Source organism: Octopus bimaculoides, chromosome 20, assembly GCF_046866305.1.
Source record: "Octopus bimaculoides isolate indiv1 chromosome 20, ASM4686630v1, whole genome shotgun sequence".
NCBI classification, from domain to species: domain Eukaryota; kingdom Metazoa; phylum Mollusca; class Cephalopoda; order Octopoda; family Octopodidae; genus Octopus; species Octopus bimaculoides.
In genome coordinates, this window is record NC_142947.1 from 21307620 (window position 1) to 21334593 (window position 26974).

At 34.4% G+C, this 26974-nt stretch overlaps 1 protein-coding gene across 5 annotated transcripts in view; it reads right to left on the bottom strand.

Annotated features, from left to right (window-relative positions):
- LOC106874788 (uncharacterized) overlaps positions 1–26974 on the bottom strand; it is a 105164-nt gene that overhangs the window by 44291 nt on the left and 33899 nt on the right. For all 5 annotated transcript variants that reach the window (XM_014922644.3, XM_089338187.1, XM_052975154.2 and 2 more), the window contains one exon: positions 148–231. In XM_014922644.3, coding sequence (XP_014778130.2) covers positions 148–231 — 84 coding nt within the window. The remainder of the gene's footprint in view (positions 1–147; positions 232–26974) is intronic.

Genomic DNA, 26974 nt, shown 5'->3' on the forward strand with positions numbered 1-26974 from the left:
CACAGGCCCACATGATAACAGATTAAATAGGTTGAAGTTAGAATGAATAATAAAATAGAAAGAATTTCTTCAGCAACAACTCTCCAGTCTCTTTTTCATTAAAGAAACATATTTACAATTAAGCCATTTTCTTTCTTTTTAACTTACCTTTTCTAACAAATCTCGAAATACGAAGTCAAGATTCTCAATATCCATAATTTTTTCAGACAGACCTTTGTCAATGCCAAAATCCTAAGAAGTAAACAACAACAAATATATATATATATATATATATATATGCGAGTAAAAATAAATACAAAAAAGGTGGGGGTTTTTTGTATGATTGTGTATAGAGGAATATATTATTTTGCTTAAAAGAGTTCCAACATTGTCTGTTTTTTATGTTTTATTTATATTCCTGCAGAACTAATGTGGGGTATAGAATATGGAATATACAATATATAATATAATATACAATATACAATATAAAATAAAATAAAATAAAAATGGATGGCACCATGAAAGAAAGTATTGAATGTAGATGAAATATTGAGTGTTCAATATAAAGGATCAAATATATAAATATATAAATATAAATATATATATATAAAGGCGACTCGAGTTTCAGGGCTATTTCCCTTCGTCATGGCCGGTATGACAGACAATCTTAACATTAGAAACCAGTAAAGGAATGAAAAATAGTTGGAAAGAAACTTAAGTCTGTGCATCAGAGGAAATGTTATGACTTCCAATTTATTTTAATAAAAAAAAAGACTAAAAACTACTTCTATCAGAATCATTGTACTTAAAGCTATGAGACTGGTTTTTATCTCTCTTCAGTTTCTTTGGTATTAAAAAGATCAAAGGTAAATTGCTTTCCTAGAGAGTAGTAATTTCCCCCACATTATGATATATAAATAGAAATATATAAATACAGGCATAGCTAAGAGATAAAAAGCTTGCTTCCCAATTATATGGTTCCGGGTTCAGTTCCGCTGTGTGGCACCTTAGGAAAGAGACTTCTACTATAGCCTCAGGCTAACCGAAGCCTTGTGAGTGGATTTGGTAGATAGAAACTGAAAGAAGCTCATCGTGTATGTATATATATATATATATATATATATATATATATATATATATAATATATATATATTTATGTGTGTCTTTGTTCGGCCCCCACCACTGCTTGACAACCAGTGTCGGTGTGTTTGTGTCCCTGTAACTTAGTGGCTTGGCAAACGAGACCGATAGAATAAGTGCCAGGCTTAACAAAAGATAAGTAATGGATTCAATTTGTTTGACTAAACCTTTCAAGGTGGTGCTCCAGTAGGGCCACAGTCCTTTCAGTAAAACAAGTGGCAGAAATACAAAAGATAAATATGTCTGTGTGTGTGTATGTGTATATATATATATACACACACACGTATATATGCATACACACTAACACGCATGTATGTGTGTATATATATATATATATATATATATATATATATATATATGTATACATGCATACACACACATGCATATGCATAAACATTCACACACATATACATACTTAAACACACACACATGTACATACTTAATTACACACATAAAATTCCACCATTTATTTCTTAATGTGATAGTATGTTGACAACTTAATGTGACAATCCCATGAAAGGGAAGAATACTACTGTTATTTAGCCCTATGAAACACCGTTTCCTATTGGACTTGACACATTTCCTGTGTCCTTATGTTTTCAAAGTGGAGACAAGCCCTCCACCCAGCAAAGCCAGCATCCAGATGTATTATTTCTATTTTCAAAAATCAGTGAATGTATCTCACTTGAAATATATACGTTTTCAAGAGCGGATAGGCATCGACAGCTAGCAAGCCATGCTACTCCAGACTGATGACGAGCAATGACTCTGAAACTAGTCTCTGGAAGCTGGTTTTGCTGGGTGGAGGTGCTTGTCTCCCCTTTTATCATGCTGCTACTGCATAAATCTCTCTAAGAGATTTAGAAATGTATTATTTCCACTTATTTCTTATTTAACAAATTCAGCAACCATACTGGTTAGCTATTGTTCTTATGAAATCTCTCTCAGCCATCTAAGTTCTCCAGGACTGGCAGCCAAATCAAATATTATGTTGAATGAAGAAATTATCGACCAAAGAATTTATGGTTCTTAACCCATTAAAGACTCTGGCTAAGGCTCGTAACTCTTGACAGTACATTCCGCTTAGATTTAAATAGGTTGATGCTGTTGTTTAGCCCCGGGTCAGTCCAGACTCAAGCTGACCTATAATCAAAAGCATTCTAGTCCTGACCACCCCATTTTCAAACATAATGTACCCTGAATTGCATTGTCCTATTTCTTATAGGATGAGTGACCATGCAGAGGATCCCTCATTGACCAGTAAGTGCACCATTAAGGAAAATACACACGTTCCAGAATTTTCCAGTGCTGAGTTCAAAATTGCATATGAGCTCACAGAAGATATTTCTGTAGTTGGTATCATGAAAATTCCCAAGAAACTCCTTTGCCAAAAGTCTCTTGAAATAAGTTATGACCCAATATTAACAGGACATAATAAAGTGAGAGAATCCCTGGAAAGGAGATAACTGTGACTTTATAGTGGTTGGTTGCATCTAAATGACAGCATCTCTATGACACAAGGCCAGCACTATGAAGTATGGGGCCCAACTGAAGGATTGTCAGTGGGGGCCCTCTACTCTACAAAAGCTGAAGATTGATGCTTTATGCTTCATGTAGTACACCAGTCTCGGTCAAAAAGCATTGAAGGCTTGAGGTTCCACCATCAGCCACAATGAAATACAAAAAAATTATCATAACATCTGCTGGAGCATGAGTATAGGGCCTTCTCTTGCTGTGGGGGCCCTCTCTTGACATGGGGCCCACTCTTGGCACAGGGCCTAATTTGAATAAATCTGTCTAATGGGCTTAAAACTGGTTCCATATTACATAACAGTGATATGCACCTTTAAGCAACATATTCAAGTGAAAATTCTGTGTGAGGGAATTAACAGTGACTTGTTACAATAGCTAAGTGACAGGGTACTTGGGAAAGAGTGATTTGTGATTCAATAGTGACTTGTTACAACATCTAAATGACAAGACCCCAGGAAAATTTTCATCTATGCCTCAAAAGTGAGCTCCTATGTAGAAGTGACAGAGTATCAAATGTACTTTGAAACCTTACACCATATTTCTATTCAAATACATTGACTTTTTCAATATTAATTTTGAAAATAATAAAGAATTTAATAAACTAACTTTGATAATATTAAGCTGGTGTTTTGGACCATAAGTTAATGTGAAATTTTGATGGAAGGTTTCAATTTAAGTTATCTTTTAAATAGGAAGAGTTTTTAATCATAGAACCAGGGACAGTTTCAGGCAGTTGACATCAAAAGGATTAAATAACAGCTTAACTCTTTAGCATTTAATTCAGTTATATCCAATCCAAATATGCTGCCCGTTTTATGTTCAAACTAGCCAGGTCCAGCTTCTCACACCTACTCTTCAATCACATCATTGAAATCTTGATTCTACAAGATAATGCTTGATTAATTCCAAATAATGTAAATAAACAAGCTTTGCAGGCACAAGCATGGCTGTGTGGTAAGAAGCTTGCTTACCAGCCATACCGTTCTGGATTCAGACCCACTGTGTGACACCTTGGGCGAGTGTCTTTTACTATAGCTTCAGGCCGATCGAAGCCTTGTGAGTGGATTTGGTAGATGGAAACCGAAAGAAGCCCATCATATATATATATATGTATATGTTTGTGTGTGTGACTATGTTTGTCCCCCCACTATCACTTGACAACTGATGTTGGTGTGTTTACATCACTGTAACTTAGCAGTTTGGCAAAAGAAACCGATAGAAAGAATAAATCCTGGGGTCGGTTTGTTCCACTAAATGTGGTGCTCCAGCATGGTCACAGTCAAATGACTGAAACAAGTAAAAGAATAAAAGAATAAAAACAAGCTTTATATTTGACAGAGTAATCTGAATCCTTATGGGTTAATTCATGAAAAACACTCTAGTAAACTACATCAAATCTTGATTTTTTTTTTTCTCTCGGGACTAGGCAGTAAATCTCTAAAAAGGAGGTACACAGCAGATCTGATGCCAGCATAAATACAAGTAGTATTTATTTTATTGACTTTAGAAAGAGGAAAAGAAATGTCATCTCCACCCTTAGGTTTAATATTGATTTCAAATCCAGACATTTAGAGGAAAGGGTAAGTTAATTATGTCAACCCCAGCACTCGACCGGTATTTATTTTATCGACTCCAAAAGGATGAAAGGTAAAGTCAACCTTGGCAGAATTTGAACTCAGAACATAAAGATGGATGAACTGCTGATAAGCATTTTGCCTGGTGTGCTAACACTTCTGCCAGCTCATCATCTGGTCAAGTTTGCTCAGACATTTTTGAACTGTACATGCCATCCATCTCATTTTTGAACTGCACATGCCATCCATCTCATTTTTGAATTGCACATGCCATCCATCTCATTTTTGAACTGCACATGCCATCCATCTCATTTTTGAACTGTACATGCCATCCATCTCATTTTTGAACTGCACATGCCATCCATCTCATTTTTGAACTGCACATGCCATCCATCTCATTTTTGAATTGCACATGCCATCCATCTCATTTTTGAACTGCACATGCCATCCAACCTGCATTAGTTGAAGGAGATCTTCAAGGAGGCATCCTGAGTCTCTGGTGAGTTGATCTACATACATTGCGCTCAGATGACCAGCTCAAGTACAGCCATGCTTTGGTATCCATAGCAGTAGGTCACTTGCCAGCTCCTGTTTAGGTCGCGAGCAATGTCTCACAAAGTGCAAGGCCTTTCCCTTACAATGTTAGAAACAGATAAGAGATCTTCATACAATGTCTGCCAGCAAATATTGACTTTAAAATATTCAAGTTGAACACAAACTGTATTAGTTTCACCAATCTTATAAGGCCTGAGAAGGTCATGATACAGTCTCACTCTCCTCCAGCCATTGAGAAAGAGCCCTATGAAAGTAAACAGGAAGCGGTCCAGCTTCCTAGGGCTAAACGGCAGTAGTGTGTTCCCTTATTGGGATTGTCACATTAAGTTGACGATATACTACAAATGAACCTATCGTTGAATATTAAACCATTTATCTCTTATTTAATAAGTAAATAAGCTACCAGTCATACCAAATTGAACCAGCAACATTGTTCAAAAATGTTCACACATGTTGTTTAACCCCTATTTTTATCATATTAACACTTAGAGACTATCAAAGTTGAAGATTGATCGATCACTTCTTTTAGCTGGAAAAAAAGAAACAGCTGATCTGTGTGTGTGTGTGTGTGTGCGCGCGTACTTGTGCTTGAGTTTTTGATGAAAGAGTATGTTACAGATGACTAAGTTTAGTTCTGAGCAAGCAGCTTTAAACCATTAGCATTCACTTAACCAATACCGTGGCAGCCAAATGCATCCAATGTCTCATAGTCTCTATCAACTTGTGCATTTGAAATCACCAAGGATGATCAGTTTTTCATCAACCAGCAGTTTTAGCAGTACAACCAGTGTATTACCAGTACAAAGATTTTCAAAGAATGTCATGATAGTTTCTTCATTGACTTGGAGAGTTAGAGCATAAATTGACAAGATTGTCACATATCATCCAAATGAAAGGGGAAAGCAAAGCTTCATCATGTGATGAGTGATATTATAAAAGGACAAAGTTGCTCTGATTGCAGAACTGACACCATCTTCTCATAATCCCTTTTGGTTTGCCAAACCAGAAGAGTATGTAGCCTGATGATACTTCAGTAAGCTGATCTTCCTCAGAGAGACGTGTTTCAGACAAAACTACAATCTCTATGTGCAGCCTTTGAAGTTCTTTGGTCACTTTAGAAAGAGCAGTGTTGTGTACTATATAATTAACAAGAGTCTGTTGTCAATTTGCAGTGATGAGGTTCAATCATCTACTGGGTCAAGAGTTGGCAATAGGAGAGAACTCCATGGAATTCTTCCCACAGAGATTTTTAAATTAGTAGGATAATCAGAAATTCAACTTTGCCATCTCACTTTTGGTAGTACAGACTAGCATAAAAACAGCAGTAGTAACCACAGTAACAAAAATAGCTTTGAACTGACAATAACAGTTTCCACTCAATATAGTGTGATTAGCATACTAAATACATGTGAGTTCCACACACGTAAAATAGTGAGCTGAAAAACTTTGCTTAATAACATTATTCCAGTAATAAGTAGCTCAAAAAAAAAAAACCCCTCCCTCTAAGGATATTTAAAATCTAAAAGGAAACAAACTCCAATTATATCAGTCAAAAGAAATTTTTGGCAAAGTTGATAAAGAAAATAGTGGATCTTATCTGTAAAGCTAATTGGTGAAAGCAAGAGACATATTTTCAATCTTATTAGATTTCTCCAGCTAAACATATTCTACACATTTGATAACACTTAGAAGTGATCAGCATATCAGAAAGGAAATGAGTTGATGTCAAACTGGCCACTTTTTCTAGTAGTTAACCAATGGCCTAATGTTGACCACTTACCAAAACAAGTAATATCTAGCAATTTTTCCAAAGATCCTTGGGGAATTTAACGATCAACATTTAGCTCTGATTTTTTATGGTAGAAATGGGACAAAATGCCTGTCTATTACAGGTAACATTCTTAGAGACGATCTAGTATAATTTTTTTTTTTTTTCTGTCAGATGAGTGAATTGAGACAACATAGAATAAAGTGTTCCACCCAGAAACACTTGCAGTGGATTTGAACTCATGACCTAAAAATAAGGCAACCAAGGGCTTATCTACCGTCATAATTGTCTTTTATGATACAAATGACAAGATTTGACTTTAGCATTAGCTATCTAGCATTTTGACCATTGAAGCACCCAACCACTAATTAGAGAAAAAACAAAAAAAAACATCAGACTCTTGTACTATTATTATTATTATATTAAAGTTGGGGTATTTTAGGTTTTTTTTTTTTTAATTGTTTAGTCAGAGAAGGAAGGGAAGCACCTATGAACCATTTATTTTGTTAGAGCCTCTGAAATCAATATCAGAAGAAAGAAGGAGGTTGTCTTCAGACCAGAGGCCTAGTCTGAATGCTTGCAACAGAGTGAATTCTACTAAAGGTACACCAGGACCATATGGAACAAATACTGTAAGTCATCCTGTCCACTACACTAGAAATTTTGCTGATCAACAACTTTACCTTCATACTTTATTTTATCAACTCAGAAAGGTGAAGAAGACTGCAGTAGGATCTGAAGTGCAGACAGCCAAGTTTTTTTTTTTTTTAAACACAAAGTTGACATCTTGAGGAAAATTCAGTTATTTCTAGCAAGTGATGAGACATGAAAAAGTAGTTTTTCAATTGATTTAATGAAGCTTCATTAAATCAATTGAAAAACTACTTTTTGATGTTCATGCAGTTGCTTCAATAAATCAGAACAGAACAAGGATTTCTTTGAACTTTTTATTTACAAAAAAAGTGTGCTAAAAAAAAGAGCAGTACATTGTGATGATGATGATGATGATGATGACAATAACAATAATAATAGTTGTTTCTAATTTTAGGCAAAAGGCAAGCAGTTTTGAAGGAAGAAGTATAGTCAGTGCCATCAACCCCAGTACTTGTCAGAAGTTTGGTAGATGGAAACTGAAAGAAGCCCATCGTGTATGTGTGTGTATCTGATGAAGGAAATGTTCTCTATGTAGCTTGTGTGTTTTCTGTACTCTGTTTATCATTTTGTCCACGTTTTTTTTGTAACGTCCTGTACCCAGATATGCATCTATATATACATGTAGATGTCGGTATGTACATACATGTACATATATATGCATATACTCACATATTATTTGTATATATATATATATATATATATATATATATGCTTGTGTGTGTGTGTGTGTGTGTGTGTGTGTGTGTGTGTGTGTGTGTGTGTGTGTGTGTATTTGTCCGGCATCACCACTTGACAGCTGATGTTGGGTTGTTTATGTCTCTGTAATTAAACAGTTCAGCAAAAGAGGCCAACAGAATAAGTACCAGATTAAAAAAAAAAATAGTACTGGGGTTAATTTGTTCAACTAAATCCTTCAGAATACTGCACTAGCATGACCACAGTCTAATGACTGAAACCAGCAAAAAGATGAGAAGATGAAAAAATATAAGAGTGTAATCAATTTAGTCAACTCCAGTAATTGACAAGTACATATTTTTTTTCAACCTCAGGAGGATTAAAAGCATAGTCTCAACCTCCCAAAAATTTGAGCTCAGTATGCAAATAACAAGTTCAATGAAATAACACATTAAAGTCAGTTTGTTCAGTTATTTCTTCTTGGTCTAAGTCCATGTGCTATGCTAATGTGAGAAATCTTTCAAGGCAGAATCATTAGAGTGTCAGAGAAAATGCTTTGTTGTATCTATTCTGGCTCTTTATGCCCTGAGTTCAAATCCTGCTAAGATCAAGTTTGTCTTTCATCCCTCCAAGAGTCAATAAAAGGAAATATGAGTCAAGTACTGGAGATCAAAGGTATCAACTAACGTTCTCCCCTCAAAATTGGTAGCCTTGAGCCTAAGTCAGAAATTATTATTATTATTATTATTATTATTATTATTGAGCAAGGAGGTGAGCTGGCAAGGGAAAACGCTTAGTGGCATATGTTCCAGTTTTACATTCCAGCTTTACCTTTCATTGTTTTGGGGTCAACAAAATAAGTAGCATTTGAACACTGGAGTCAATGCAATCAACTAACCTCATCCCTTGAAATTGCTGCCCTTGTGCCAAAATTTGAAATCATCATCATTATTATGAGTTCAAATTCTGCCAAGGTTGACTTTGCCTTTCATCCTTTCAGGGTTGATTAAATAAGTACCAGTTACGCATTGGGGTCGATGTAATCAACTTAATCCCGTCCCCCAAATTTGAGGCTTTGTGCTTCCAGCAGAAAGAATTATTATTATTATATTATTATTATTATTATTATTATTATTATTATTAAGGTGGTGAGCTGTCAAAGGCAGCAAGTTGGCAGAATTGTTAGCACAACAAGCAAAATAATTTCAGGCATTTCTTCTGCCTTTACATCTTGAGTTCAAATTCCATAGGTGTCAATTTTACCTTTCATCCTTTTGGGGTCAATGAAACAAGTACCAGTAGAGGTCAATATCATTGACTTGCCCACTACCAAAAAATTCTGGCTTTGTGCTTATAGAAGAAATTATTATTATAATTATTATTGAGTGAGAAAGCAGCACAGCCATCAAAGTGACACTGGGGTACAAATATACAAAGCCCAATATACCCATCATGACTACCCATCTGACAAGGGTACACCAGACACATGCATCACATCCACATGTGCGTGACATGATGATTTCATATCAAGATAAACAGTGCATGACTTTGCAAGTGGGGCCCAGTTGCCATCCCACTCAAAAGGTCCCTGAATAAGTTTTGTTTAAGGATGTTGAACGAAACACCCATGTTTCCAGGTGTGAATTATTCAAACCCTAAAGAGTTTCTCTCAACACATGGCTATGAGTTTCCCCCACTACCTCTGCTCATGATCAGAGATGCACATATTGTCAGCCACCAAGGGACATGCTCAACTGGTTAAGGTCAAACAACTGACAAGCAAATCTGTGGTATTGAGCAGAATATTTGCTGTAGCCCATCTTTTACACCAAGACAAAACATGTTCATTCATGACAACACTTTCAATCAGTTCGGCTCAAAAGCCATGACAGCCAGTGCCTGGCATTATAATTTAGTATAATGGATAACAAAATTGATAGTGTGCTGGACAAATTATATCACTTGTAATTTGTAAGTGGGAGCTGAATAAGATCAAAGATCCACATGATATAACTCGGGTGGAAAATTCAGTAAGCCCAATGCTAACATCAGCTTGATATGACTGCCTTTGGTAAAAAAAAGTATAAATATAAAATGTCCCATTAAATTAGTGACATAGAGCATTATTAGTCATAGATAGGAAATAAAAAGGAATCTAGTTGTTCTCACCCAGTCTGATATTCTACAAAGAATAAAAACTGATGATAAACAAAGACCAAACTGATTGAAATGTAGGCTAGCGGTAAATATTAAAATTGCTTACTTCACTTTGAATGAAAAAAAAAATTATAATTGTATTAACAATTCATCTTAGACACTTAACTCTTTAGTATTTAAACTGGCCATATCAGACTGAAATATTCTACTAATTACATGTTCAAACTGACCAGATCCAGCCTCTCACACTTACCTTACAATGTCATTTGAAAATTAAACTATCACATCACTGAAATATCAAAGCTATGAGATAATGCATGATTCATTCAAAACAATATGAATAAAAGAGCACTACATTTGACAGAGTAATCTGAATGCTAAACAATTAATCAACTTGAGTTTCTCACACACACATTATACACACAGCTTCTCATACACATAAATAATGAAATATACTAAGGTTTACCATTATATAAGTCTAAATTCAATGTTAATGATTTTATCAGTTATAAAATTATTCTCAAGACCATTTTCAACTTAATACAGAACACACACAGACTACATGCCATTACAACAGTTCATTTTGAAAATGAAATTGTTGAAGTCTCTAAATGCCAGACTACTAACTTTAGGAACATTAGTATCCCAAACCAAACATAAAGGACCAATAATGAAATAAGAAAAATCCTTAATAAAAGAGATTGATAATGAACATAGTAATGTCATTCATATAACATTGGAAAGGAAAGCTGTTTTCTTTTTACACCATTTATACCAAAGTGCCATTCATACTCAGAACACTGGTTGAAAAGATGCTAATATTGGTTAGTAGAAAACGTTTGTTACTAGGAAAATAATGAAAATTCTATCAAAAGTGAATTGATTATATACCTTTCTGCATTTGGATACACATATGAATGAGAGAGAGAGAGAGAGAGAGAGAGGGAGAGGGGAGAGAGAGAGAGAGAGAGAGAGAGAGAGAGAGAGAGAGAGAGAGAGAGAGTGTGTGTGTGTGTGTGTGTGTGTGTTGGGTTTGCCTCCACATGGTAAAAGAAACTAGATTTCTTATATCAAGGGATGATAAACAATCTGAAAAGCATGACTGTGGAATTAATGGTAGCCCACATGATAAGTTAACATAATCTAACCAGTTTATAGTAATGGTAAAAGGATTTTTGACTCACCCTGCATACGTAATATAATATGATATAATAAGTGTTTGCGTATTTGATAAAACATGGGAGAAATAGAACTCAGTACATGAGTATATATACTTTTTTCATTTAAGTGTGTTAATATGCGTGTGTGTGTATACATATATATATATATATATATATATATATATATATATATATATATGCATGTATGTATACGTATGGTAGGTATGGGTGTGTTTATGCAGTTATATAAACTTCGTGATTCTATTTATTCTGCCATTAATTATTCTCATCATAATCATCTTCAACATCTAACGTCTGTTATTCCATGTTGGTATGGGTTGTATGGCTTGACAAAAACTGGCAATACCAGGGTCCACACCAGGCTCCATAATCTGTTTTGGCTTGGTTTCTGTAGCTGGATGCTCTTCCTAATGCCAACCACTTTACAGAGTGTACTTGGTGTTTTTTACATGGCACCATCAACAGTGCTTTTTACATGGCACCAACACCAGTGTTTTTCGTGTGGCAGCAGCACCCACACCAATGCTTTTTACATGGCACATTGGTTTTAGGATCTCAATTGTGTTGTGGTGGGCAGGTCTTCTTGAGTACAGCAATGTGCCACATATCTTGGTCAATTTCTAACATAAGCATAGAGACAGAAAATTTATGGTGGGGCAAGGAAACATCTGATTATAGTCACTTCAGTAATTACTGGAACTTAATATTACCAACTCCAGAAGAATGTAAAGAAAAAATCAACTCTGGTGATATGTTTTCCAATACTCTACTCATTTTGCTCAATAATAATACTCAGTACTCAATAATAATAATAATAAAATAAATACGCCCTTTTAAAGCCTAGCCAGGCTCATGAGCCCGGTTTCCCGGTTTCAATGGCGTATGCGTTCCCCAGCTGGACGGGATGCCAGTCCATTGCAGCGTTACCCATTTTTGCCAGCTGAGTGGACTGGAACAACGTGAAATGAAGTGTTTTGCTCAAGAACACAACGCATCGCCCGGTCCAGGAATCGAAACCACAATCTTACGATCATGGTACTGACACCCTAACCACTAGGTCACACGCCTCCACAACTCAATAATAATATTCAATAATAATTACTTTTAACAGGGCAGAAATTTGGGGAAAAGATTACTTGATTAAATCAACCTTGTAAAGGAACAGTAATTAAATATTGAAAGGCATTTGGTCAGATATTCTAACATTTCTGCCAATCCAATGCCCTTAATCATAACAATTGGAAAAATTGGAAAACTTATTTCTAACTTTGGCACAAGATCACAAATATCAACCTAATCAACTTCAGTATGTAACTGATATTTATTTTATCAACCTTAAGAGAAATGTCCAATAAAGTTGACTTTGGTGAGATTTTAACTCCTAACAAGAAGGGATGTAACTCAATAACCCACACCATGTACTCCTTGTAATATTCAGCTTCATTGCCTTAATAATGATAATGATGTGTGTGTGTGTGTGTGTGTGTGTGTGTGTGTGTGTGTGTGTGTGTGTGTGTGTGTGTGTGTGTGTGTTGTGTGTGTGCTAACAATTCTGCTAGCTTGTTATAATAACAATAATAACCCTTTCTACTATGGGAACAAGGCCTGAAATTTGGGGAAGGGGGCTAGTCAATTACATCAACCCCAGTACTGAACTGTTACTTATTTCATCAACCCCAATACTTGACTGGTACTTAATTTATCAACCCTGAAAGGATGCAAGGCAAAATCGACTTCGGTGGATTTGAACTCAGAATGTACAGAAAACTTGTTTACTTAGTTCAGCAAGAAATACTTGAAGAGTCCTCAGTACAAAGTAAGGATAGATATGAACAACACAGAAGGACCTTAATACAAGTAGGAATAAAAACCCTTCTCATCCAAAACCATAGAGTGTAGTCTGAGAGGAAGTGTAAACGAACTAGTTACAACATTAAGATGATATAATAACAATAAAAAAATAATAATAATTGTTTCTAGCATGGGTACAAGGTTTCTAATTTGGGTGAGGGGTTTAGTCAATATTATAGGGCCCAGTACTTGACTGGTACTTTATTTTATTGACTTGGGAGGGATGAAAGGCAAAGTTGACCTCAGAGGGATTTGAACTTAGAATGTAAAATGTTGGGAATAATAATAAGCGCTTCATTTATTTGCTGCCAAGACCCATTCATATATACAATATACTAGTTACAAAGAAGATACAAAAAACATGGGTGGGGATGTACAACAAAATTATAAAGGGAAAGAAATGTTACACAATATATTGGGACATGTTGAAAATTTAAAAATAATACATATAAATTACACAAAATAATTTGATGATTATATAATACAAAGATAAAATTTTTTAAATGGAAACAATTATTTTTCACTGTGGTACAAAGCCATGAACTTTTGAACAGAAGTATGTCATTATTTACATTATTTACATTTGACGGATATTTGTCCTCATCTTATTTGTTGCTAACACAACGTTTTGGCTGATATACCCTCCAGCCTTCTTCAGGTGTCTTGGGGAAATTTTGAACCTGAGTTTGAAATATCCGTCGAATGTAAATAATGTACATAATTACTCCTCTCTTAAATATAGAACAGAAGTATGTCAATTGAACTTTCTAGGATGAAAGGCAATGTTGACTCCACAGGATTCGAACGGAGATAACTAAGTGCCACACAGCATTTTATCTGCTGCTCAACCAATCCTATCAGCTATTGCTTTAACAGTAAAAACAACAATAATAATTGTTTCTAACATAGGCACAAGGCCTGAAATTTGAGGGGAAGAAGGTTAGCTGATTAAACTGAGCCCAGTACTAGATTGATAGTTTATTCTGTCTAAACCTGAAGGATGAAAGGCAAAGCTGAACTTAACAGGTGTTTTGAACTCAGAATGAAAAGAGTTAGTAACAAATACCACAAAGCATTTTAACCAATGCTTTAATGATTCTGGGAATCCATTGCCAAAACATAAAATAATATTAATTCTTTCTAATTATAATGATAGTTTCAAATTTTGGCGCAAGGCCAGCAAGTTTAGGGGACGGGACTAGTCAATTACATCAACCCCAGTGCTCAACTGGTACATATTTTATCGACCCTGAAAAGATGAAAAGCAAAGTCAACCTTGGCAGAATTTGAACTCAGAATACGAAGACGAACAAAATGCTTCTAAGCATTTTGCCCTGCATGCTAATGATTCTGCTAACTCACCGCCTGATAATAAAAAAAATAATAACTCTTTCTAATTTTGGTACAAAGCCAGCAATTTTAGGAGGAGAGGGTTAGTTGATTACATCAACCCCAGTGCTCAATTGGTACTTTATTTTATCAACCTCAAAATGATGAAAAGCAAACTTGACCATGGCAGGATTTGAACTCAAAATGATGAAAAGCAAACTTGACCATGGCAGGATTTGAACTCAAAATGATGAAAGGCAAACTTGACCATGGCAGGATTTGAACTCAAAATGATGAAAGGCAAACTTGACCATGGCAGGATTTGAACTCAAAATGATGAAAAGCAAACTTGACCATGGTAGGATTTGAACTCAGAATGAAAAGAACCAGAAGAAATATCATTAAACATTTTTTGCAACACACTCAACAATTCTGCCAGCTAGCTGCCATAATATTAATAATAATCCTTCCTACTACAGGAACAAGGCCTGAAATTTTGGTGGGAGGAGCTAGTTGATTACACTGGCCCCAGTGCTTAACTGATACTTATTTTCTTGACCCTCAAAGGATGTCAACCTCGATGGAATTTGAACTCAGAACATAAAAGCTGGAAAAAATGCCACTAAGCATTTTGTTCAGCACAGTAACAATTTTTCCAGCTTAGTAATAATATCAGCAACGGTAATGATAAATTCTCTATTCAGTTCTAGAAACTTTGATAAATTTGTTTTGTTTTTGTAAATTAATAATTGTTTTCTTACATCAGTAACAACTGGTTCAATAATATAATTATTTAAAAGTAAATCAATACTAAATTAGATTGTTTCTTTAACTTCATATTATCAATGGTGTGGAGGTGCAGTGGCCCAGTAATTAGGGCAACGGACTCGTGGTCATAGGATCGCGGTTTCGATTCCCAGACCGGGCGTTGTGAGTGTTTATTGAGCGAAAACACCTAAAACTCTACGAGGTTCCGGCAGGGGATGGTGGCGAACCCTGCTGTTCTCTTCCACCACAACTTTCTCTCACTCTTACTTCCTGTTTCTGTTATACCTGTATTTCAAAGGGTCAGCCTTGTCACACTGTGTCACACTGACTATCCCAGAGAACTACGTTAAGGGTACATGTGTCTGTGGAGTGCTCAGCCACTTGCACGCTAATTTCACGAGCAGGCTGTTCCATTGATTGGATCAACTGGAACCCTCGACGTCGTAAGCGACAGAGTGCCAACAATTATCAATGATAAATCAAGTCAGTGACCAGAGTGATCTAAAGAAACACTGCTAGAGAGCAGCCTAAATTTAGACTTAACAGGTTTTAGAGTAAGAACTTATGTATCTCATTTGCCTCTCTTCTTAACACTCTTAGCTTTGTTGTCCGCACATTTTGGTTATGCTTATAAGAGGCACAGCCATACATTTTCATCAAGTCCGATCACATCAGATTTTCTTCTACACACATAGTGATAAACTTTGACTAAGATATGAGCTCACAGACAATTTATCAAATCCTAGCAACTGAAGAAGAATTGTATGAACTATAAAGAACCATTTTCAGTACTCTGAAGCACAAGAAGTATTACTCATTCACCATATTTTACATCTGAAGAGCTCACAGATTAAAATACTAGGTCAAAAAACTTTAAATTATTTTTTTAAGACACCTTTTAAGCTACACAGGAGTTTCTGTATTCCTTTGCCTAACATCTTGTGCTGATCACTATGGTTTGCTGGTGATAGACACTTTTAGGACTACTCTTGATCCGACATGATAGATTGGTAATATTCACAACAAATGGAAACTACTGCTTCTCTAGCAAATAATCTTTTCAAATTCTCCACTCACAATGCATAGCTGTCTACTTGAAGTTTTTTAATCCGGAGTTCAGGTTTCAGAGTTGGCTGTACCTAAATGAACTTTTGATCTAGGAAAGTCCACTCTGAGCATCTACTTGTAATAACCATTTTTCTATCTTAGCCAAAATTATTTTCTAGATGAAATACAACAGCCAAATGGCAGCAAATTTTAGATATGAAGGTATTTGCTATTTCATCCCCAAAAAGGAGGGATCGTTTGGATTATTGGATATTATATACAAATATTTAAACAATTCTTGTCTTCATCCATTCACCTTCCATAAAAAAAAAAACATCCATGAAAAAATATTAATAAATAGAAAATACAAAAAATTTTTAATTGTATTTTTTCTTTGCATTATTTTGTTATTTGTGTCTTTTGAAATTTTGCTTTACATTGGTGTTTGCAAGACACAGTTGTTACATGGTATGATAAGATAAGAAACATGAGGGTTATAGTATTGTAATAAAAGTCATATTTCAATTTGACTAGAATATTCAGAAGAGAAAACTCTGAGCATGCTGGATTTTTTTGTTTTATAAACAAAACTTCATTAAAAGGAAAATATTTAATAAGTCAGTTATTAATAACGACTGTATCTACTTTTGATCTTCTCATCACATAAATTTTTTTTTTTCCCCAGAAATAAATTAATGTTTTTGATAATATTTTATTAATAATGTTAGAACTTATGTTTTCAAGACATATACGCTTGTTCAAATTTGAGAACTTTATTTTATTGATAAATACAATAATATGTGCAATGTTTTGAAGATGGTGTGAAAAAACGATTGCATAGAAATGAAAATAACACAGTATTGTAACATTAATGTTTTAATGTCTTGTTCTAAAACTTACAACTGAGATTTACACTGTTATTTATATATATACTCTCTTGGAAAAAATCCTTGTTAATATTATTAGACATTTCTCTATTATCTTTTATCAACTGCTTCACCTTCATTCCAATTTTTAATATTTTAATTTTTATTTATTTTTGAATTTTTTTATCTATTTTGATAGATAAATTAGTTTTACAACTGGACGGCCTTCCTGTGAGTATACCATAAGGTAAGGGTGAGATTTAATGTCAGTCAGTCATAGCTGAGTAAGCAAATAAAACCAGAATTTAACCCTTTGGCATTCAGATTATTCTATCAAAAATAAATAAATACGTGCTCCAGCATGGCCGCAGTCAAATGACTGAAACAAGTAAAAGAATAAAAGAATTCACAGTTTTGAATTTATCCTGCATCATCTTGTAGCATTGAGATTTCAATTATGTGACTGCATATTTTTTGGACTAACACTGGAGGTTAGGTGTGAGAAGCTGGATCTAGCCACTCTAAACATAAAGCAGGAAAAATATTTTGGCCAGATATGGCTAGTTTAAATGCTAAAAGGTTAACCCTTTGGCATTCAGATTACTCTGTCAAATGTAAAGCTTATTTATTCACATTGTTTTGAATTAATCATGCATAATCTCAAAGCTTCAAATTTATAATGATAGGATTGTTTATTTTTAGAATAATATTGTAGGATAGGTGTGAGAAGCCAGATCTGGCCAGTTTGAACATAAAATAAATAGAATATTTTGGTCAGATATGGCCAGTTTAAATGCTAAAGGGTTAAAGAAGCTGGAGATGGTCTACATTGGTAAAGAAAAAAGAAGGTTGATGGAGTTCACTAATATGAACAAGTTTGTATCTCTTAGGAAGACATGAGTTCTAACACTTGGAACATGGCCCTTTTTTGGAGAGAGAAATGAAACTGTACTGCTCCCTACAACTGAATGAGCTAAAACTGATGTAAAATTTCAACAGATCTTCTTTGATAAATTTTGTTTGGCACTGTAATATGTCCTAGTTATGTCAATATTAGAGCGTCTATTTTTTATTGGATTCAAACCTAGAATAGCAGTCTCAAGCAAAATCATCTGGAAATAACTGTACAAACACACACACACACACACACACACACACACACACACACACACACATGAGAGAGAAGTTTCTTCATTGGTCAAATGGACACAATTTGTCTATAGACACATTTTGACCAACAAGGAAGCCATTATGTGGTTAGTCAACCTTCTAGAAATAGCAGCCAATTCTTCCTCAAACCACTCCTACACCTTAAGAAGAGACATATTAGATGATGTAGTCCAGAATACACTATAGCTGAATAAAAGACAGGATGGTCATGGAAGGAATACCTCTGACCATAAGTCTGCTCAATCAGAACCATTTAGGGGCTGATCAACAACAATAGATTTAATATATACATAGAAAGATCGATATAACAGCTAATACTTGTTTCAAATCCCAAGAAATTATGTGACCCAAAACTGAAATATTGTTTGAAACCCAACCCACAATTGAGAAGATTTTTTAAAACTTAATCAAATGTAAGATCTTTGTGTCTAAAAAAAAGGCACAAATTAAAATAAAAAGAATATTTTACAACTGAAAATATAAATTTCTTAAATACATATCAAAAATAAGACTTTTCTTTTACATATAACATAAGGAGACTGTTTCCCTTGAAAAGGACCTTAATAAATGAAGGTTCCTTTCAAACACAACCCATGACAGGCAGCTATTTTGGATAAAACCCAAGTAGAAAAGTTACTTTAACGATCCCAAGTTCCTTTCAAAAACTCAATACATATATAAAAGTTCTCACAAAACACAACCAAAATAAAGAAGTTCCCTTTAAGTAAAATCCAAATTAGGAATAAGAGGGTTCCTTAAGAATATTAAACCTAATTCCTATATTTGATAATTGTCATGACATTGTCCCTGTCTCATTCTTCATATATCAAAACACTGCATGACAATGGATGGATTTTTCATTTTGGAGACCAGACAATATGTCAGCTATAAATAATAAATTTTTACAAAGCTTAAATACCAGATTGTATATCTCCCTTGCTTCTGCTTCTCTCTCCCTAATCACATACACAAGTAAGCTTTCAACCACAATTTACAAACTATTTCTCCCATAACTGAACTCACTCGCTCTCTCTCTCTTTCTCTCTCCCATCTGATCCTCCATTTCACTAAAACTACAAAATCTGATCCTCTATTTAATTAAAACTACAAAATTTACAAGCTCCCCACTCTCCATCGCTCACCTTAAGTTAATCAATGCACCCACCTACCAAACCTACATGAACATTTCTGAGTTACCCCAACTTCCACATCCTGTAATCATTCAGTTGTATTGTCATTAGTTCAGTTTGCAGGGGTCACATCACTTTATCCCACTTTGGTGACCAACAAAACATTTACAAAGAGAGAGAGAGAAAACAGCTTATTTATAAATGTTTTATTTTCCTTACTTAATCATATTTATCATATTCTTTTAATCTTTTACTTGTTTCAGTCATTTGACTGCGGCCATGCTGGAGCACTGACTTTAGTTGAACAAATCAACTCCAGGGCTTATTCTTTGTAAGCCTAGTACTTATTCTATCAGTCTCATTTGCCAAACCGCTAGTAAACACACCAACATTGGTTGTCAAGTGATGGTGAGGAGACATACATACACACACACATACATATATATACAATGGACTATTTTCAGTTTCTGTCTCTGAAATCCACTCTCACAAGGCTTTGGTTGGCCCAAAGGTAGAGTAGAATACACTTGCCCAAGGTGCAACACAGTGGGGCTGAACCCAGAACCATGTGGTTGGGAAGCAAACTTCTTACCACACAGCCGCTCCTTTACTTTTCATTTCAAAGTTTCATCATGTGTCCAGACAAGTGCACAACAACCAAAGTCTACCGATATCTTGTCTCCCAATAACTACAACACTCTTGCAATTCCTTCCTTACCACATGTTTTAGTTTTCTTTCAGTCATCAACTTAGAACAGTTTAAGCTGAACATTAGTTGTACCGATTCCAGCCAGTTTTTCCTGTTCAGTGTTTGATGACCAAAAGTGGAGGGGGGGGGGAGCTCTTTTCCTTTCTTAGTTAAATAAACAAAGAGCACAACTAGTAAAGTTTCCTACAAGAATAAATTACATTCTATGTAAACTGGTTTCGAATTTTGACACAAGGCCAGCAATTTCAGTGAAAAGCTAAGTTGATTACATCAACTCCAGTGTTCAACTGGTACTTATTTTATTGACCCTGAATGGATGAAAGGCAAGGTCAACCCTAGTGGAATGTGAACTCAGAATGTTAAAGATGGACAAAATGTCACTAAGCATTCTGCCTGGCATGCTAACAATTCTGACAGCTTGCTGCCTTGCATTCTATGTATATTATAAGCATGAACATATGATTTTATTGTGAACATTTTAACATATATGAGTGAGTGTTTATAAATATGTGTTCAACTATGTATGTGTACATGTACACACATACAGATGCATATGTACATACAGATGCATATGTACATACACATGCAGACATATGTATGTATTTATTTACCTATTCAAAGACTCAGCTTTGAATAACTGAATGAAATTTACCATTCATACAGAGTACTTTTTTCTCTTGTTTCTACATTCAAATATGTCTATACACACACACATATACACATGCACACACACACATATATATATTATATATATACATATATTATATATGTGTATGTGTGTGTATATATATATATATATATATATATATACACACGCACACACACACACACGCACACACATCTATACCTACACACTCACACATATATCCTTTTTTAATCACTACTTAAATATGAAATAATGATTTGTAGTAATTTTTAGTTTGCCTCAATGCCATAAAATAGTTGTGTTAATTATTTTAAGCTGTACACTATTTGAAGCAAACAGTTGAAAAGAGCTGCTAAAATCATATAAAATATATTGTTGGCTGTGTGATCAAAAACAAATTTTTTTAACGTAACTGTTCAACTCTTGCAAAATAAAAAAAAATTGTGAAGAGAGTGTGATTAAAAGATTTGTGCAAGTATTTTTTAGCAACTATATTTATGAATGTTCCCTCTTATTTGGATTTATTTTTTTATATTTGCAATTTTGGACAATGATAAATTTTATCTTATTTTAGTGATTCTGCATTGTCAGAAAATATCTTCTGAAATATATGCGATAATAGGTTAAGACAAAATTGTCTGGTAACCAACAAGAGGTAAAAGAGAAAAATAAAAAATAAAAAATGCCTCAAAGCAATCATTGCATGAGTCAGGTAGAAATATTTGATTGGTCTCAGAGGAGATATATTCTAAAAGAAATATAATAGAGGAAATGGAAAGGTGACAGCAGCTAAATAGGAGAGAAGACAAGAAAAGCAAAGTTACAAAAGAGGATTAATGTTAAAGAGATTATTTTCTTTTCCAGTTCAGTCTCACACTTGACTTCCATATTTCCCTTTGTCTCTCTGGAAGAGATGCTGGCTGCCAGCTCTCATTTTCTTGAACAAATTACTTGTAAAGCGTGAAAGGACAAATTTCAGGCCTTTTCTTAGAATGACAAAAGAACCGCAATCCCTTTTCTGCATTTTGGACCTGGAGCCAGTGGACTGCAAAAAGAGTTGCAGTCTTAATGAGCAGACATTTGAACAGCATTTGAATAAGCAGAAAAGGAAAGTAGTATTAATAGCAAATTCATAAGAATAGACAGAAAAGAAAATCTCAAAATGTGGTGAAGAAAACAAGTGGTGGCAAATGAGACAGTCACAGAAAATTCTGTAAACTTGAAGGAAGTGAATTTATATACAGAAAATATATTTAAATCTGTTTTCTTCAGAGTGGGTATAACGCAAGCCATATAACTACAGCACGATTTATAGCAGCGTAGCCAGAAGATAAAATACAGGCATGTAGCAGAGTAATTGGGTTAAGAGGTTGGGTAGTGTAAGTTGAATATGGAGCTGTTAATACTGGACATCAGCATAAGCTGAGTAATTCAAATATGATGTATAGTTCAGTGAATTAAGACATGGTGTATAACTGTCTAAGCTGGAAATGGTATAATAGATGTGTAAATTGTCTAAGTTTCACACAGTGTATAACAGTGTAAGCTGGATACAGTGAATAGCTATATATAAGTTGGACATGGTGTATAGTAGTGTTAGTTGGACATGATGCATAGCTGGGTAAATCAGGACATGGTACATAACTATGTAAAATGAGCATGGTGTATAATTGTGCAAATTAGGACATGGTGTATAACTATGTAAGTCGGGTATGGTATAAAGCTGTGTAAATTGAGGCATGATGTATAGTTGTGTAAACAAGGCATGGTGTATAACTGTGTAAACTGAGACAGTGTATAGTTGTGTAAATTAGGACATGGCATATAGCTGTATATTGAGAGTTGGTGTATAATTGTGCAAGTTGGGCATGGTGTCTAGCTGTGTAAGCCGTAGCAGTGGTGTAATCCAAACAACACATATAGCAATCATGAAGGTTGAACAATATATACAACATCTGTGTATCTAAAGACAACACATATAGCAGCTGTGCAACTTGAACAACTCATCTGGCAGCTATCTAAGTTAGAAAACGTGTTGCAGCAGTGTAACTTGAGTAACACATCTAGCAAGTGTGTAAGTTTATTAAAACATGTAAGCAGCCACGGTAGGCATATTGAAGAATATTTGAATAAGCAGGAGAAAAAAAAAAAAAATCAACTGTGCAACATTTATGAACATTCTAGAATAGTAGCTCGCAAACCTTTTTTTTTTTTTACTCATAGCACACTTTGACCCTTTAGCATTCAGATTACTTTGTCAAATTTAATACTAATTTATTCACATTGTTTGAATTAACCCTTTCGTTACCAACCTGACTGAAACTGGCTCTGACACTGAGTACAAATGTCTTGTTTTCATAAGTTTTGAATTAAAATCTTCCACCAAACCTTAGTCACAGTTTATGTTCTTAACACTAGCTGGCTGAATGATAACTAAGTTATTTTACTAAATTCTTTGTTATATTTAAAGTAATTGAAAGAAACACAGAGCATCTCAAAATAAATACAGTAACGAAAGGGTTAATCATGCTTCAAGATTTCAATATGATTGCTTATTTTTTAGAAAAACATTATAGTATGAGAGGCCAAATCTGGCTAGTTTGAATACAACTGGTTTAGATGCTAAAGGGTTAAAGCAAATAGAAACATGCTGGCACACTTTATAAATAAAGTTAAAAGAAAGTATCTATGTTTTAGCCTACAAATAAAATCTAAACTGCAAAAAATAATTATTTATTTTTTTATTCAATAAATGTTGTAATGTTACCAATGAGATTTCTTTGTTTTTTTAGTTTTTTCAGCCATAGGTTTTCTATATTTAGGAATATTTAGGATAAACATATCTTCTTTTCATCTTCAGTGCAGTACCAAATTTAGATTTTATACATATATATAACATCTCTAAAATCCCTTATTAAAAAATTATACCAAAAGGTTACACAAAACTTGAAAATGTATATGCCTCATAAATATATGTAACCCCTGTGGACTGTGAAACCCTAAGTTGCAGATTGTTATGGTTGTGTCTAAATCCTTCATTGCTTCAATGCAGTGAAGTATCTTTTTTAATCTGCATTTGATGTTAGTGAAAAAAACTCTCTAATCATATAAATATGATGTAAAAAGCTGAATGAAAATGGATATTCTTCTCTGATAGAAATCCAAGTAACTCTGTATGCTTGACTATAAATCTACATTTGCTGGATACAGAAGCCAGTTCTCCTGATAATTTCAAACCAACATCAGATGAAATTTTTATAAATACCTTTCAAATACAATAATAATGCTCTATATTTATTGACAGTCATATATGGCAGATAGCTGCTAGAATGACGTTATATTCAGTAATGAAACAAGCTTTCCATTTTACAACAGTGACAAAAGGAAACAGGTGGAGAGAAAAGAGAATTTTAGGTTTAAACCTGAATCTCACAACTTTACCAAATAGAGTGGGGCAAGAAAAATATTTAGCTGGAATTGTGTCATTTTAAGGGGTTTGAAGGCAGTGAATTGGCAAAGTCATTAGAGTGCTGAATATTATACCTCATGGTATTTGTTCTAATGCTCTGCTCTGAACTCAAGTCCTGCCAAGGTTTATTTTGCCTTTTATCCTTTCAAAGTCATTAAAATATTACCAATCAATGGTGGAAGATTGATGCAAGTATTAGAGGGTAGGGAAAGATGCTTTGTGGCATGTGTTCTAAGCTATTTGCATTTTGATAGCAATGTCTGAGACAACACAGGTAACAAGCTGTATCAGCATAAGTTAACCAACTTTTCTTAAATGATATTAGTGTCATGGAAAGAGGAGACATTTATCCATAAGCCGCAGCTATTTTTCCTAAAATTAAAATCTTGCTCTGGCTCACACATATATGGACCGATATATGGGCAACCATGAATGATAAAGGCACTTTATAAAGGTGTTGGCAAATTAGCATTCATTGATGGCACAATGAATGAAATTCAATATATTGATATATTAGCCAACAATTTATTTATCACATTTTATTTAGAAAATCAATTAATTATGCAATTCAATATTTATATTTTTATTGGTGTCATGTAAAAAAAATGATGTATTCTAAGTCAAAATCAAATATTCTCAATATCATTTTTATATACTATACCCCACCCCAAAAACTAATTAAAATTACTCCATCACTTCCCTCTCTGTGATCAGTTTGCTAGGCACATTTACAGTTATATTTTATATTATATTAGCATTTTATATTTAGAATTTCAGTCTGCATATCCCACACTTTTTTACTGCTTTTGCAGCATACCTGGATACATCTCATGGCATACCAGTGTATCACAATACAGCATTTGGGATCCATTGCTCTAGACAGTTCAAGTAAAAAAGATACTAGATAAAAGAAATGTCTATAATGGAACCAATAAACTTGTTAGAATTGAACCCTCTGGTTATATAATTTAAGTAGAAGATAACTGGATTAGATCTTACAAAGTTGGGCTTCACAGATGAATTTACAAAAGAAGTGGGATGTATACCATTACACAGAGCACTGCCAGAGTAAAGAGAGGGTGTTATATAAAAGATGGTTATGATAACTTCATGTGGAATAAGAAAATTTTGTGTATTAAATAGTTTAACAAAATGTTATGCTCTCACATGGGCTTGCCATTGACAATTAAAACAAACTAAAATACACACACACACACACACACACACACACACACACACACACACGTAGTACAGGACAACGAAGAAGCTACACTGTTGCCTGAGCTGCTAGAAATAGCAGCTAAATCTCCTTCACATCACAACCTGCTGTCTTAAAGGCAGTTCACATCGAACAATGTAGTGTAAGATAAGCTATGTTTGAATAAAAGATAGGATGGTTATGACCAGGATCTCTTTGATAACAGACCTAATCAATTGGAAATGACCAATGTGAAACAACAATTAGCACAGCAAAGACATGTGAAAATGAAAAGGAAATATGAACTCACACACACACATATCTTTGGACTCTCCTGCCATAGACAACAGGTGAGGATTCCGTAACTTTTTGCTGAACAACCTGCACAGATGATTTGCTTATAGTAATCAAATGTTTGTGCTGTACATTAGCTCAAACCCTCCATCAAATGAACATTGCCTGCACTGGTGCATATCAAATGTTAAGGTGATTTCAGAGCAACATAAAATGAAGTGTTTTGCTTAAGAACACAAAGCACCACCAAGTCAGGGAATCTGGTTAAAGTATTGCGCACGTAATCATGAGATTGTGGTTTTCATTCTCAGACCAGGTGGTGCATTGTGTTCCTGAGCAAAACACTTCATTTCACATTACTCTGAGATCACTTTGACATCTGATGTTTGGCAAATCATGCACGTGTACCGGCAATGTGAATTTGATGGAGGGAATGAGTGAGCTAATATAGATATATATATATATATATATATATATATATATATATAGAAGAATTTACGAAAAAAACAACAGACGAAGACAGGTGGTGTAAACAACAAAAGGATGTATTAGTTTAACGCTCGGGAATAGAGAAAGTCTTTGACGTTTCAAGCCTATGCTCTTCAACTGAAAGGAACACAGAAAGAAACAAGGAGAGAAACAAGGAGAAAAAAAATATAAATGTAGTGGTCAGCGATCTATCATATATAAATTAAGAGAGTGGAGCAGGTAAAATGCATTCTACATATGGTTCTTAGCTAACTGGAGCTAATGATGTAATTGTTATGCAATGAGCTATGCTCAACATAGTTAATCGGTAAGCTGAGATTTCCTTAATAAAATGAAATTCCTGGCAACAATGTAACCTTCATTTCATTAAGGGAATCTCAGCTTGATGATTAGCGACATTTAGTATAGCTCATTGCATAACAATTACATCATTAGCTTCAGCTAGTTAAGAAACACATGTAGCATGCATTTTACATGTTCCATTCTCTCAATTTGAAATTTTATTTGCATTTTTAGCAGCTTTAGTTGCTAACTGTGAGCTGTATTCAAACTATCAACTTATCACATTTTCTCACAACTTTATATGGGAAAAAGTGTGTAACTCTCGATGCCAATAAATTGTCACTGTATCTTATCATAAATTGTCCACTTTTTGTTGTCTATACCTGCCACTCACAACATTAAGTTTACCAACTTCCTACACTTGGATCCCCAAATTATACATATATATATTATAGGAACAGGAGTGGCTAATAAGTGCAGGAGTGGCTGATAGGCGCAGGAATGGCAGTG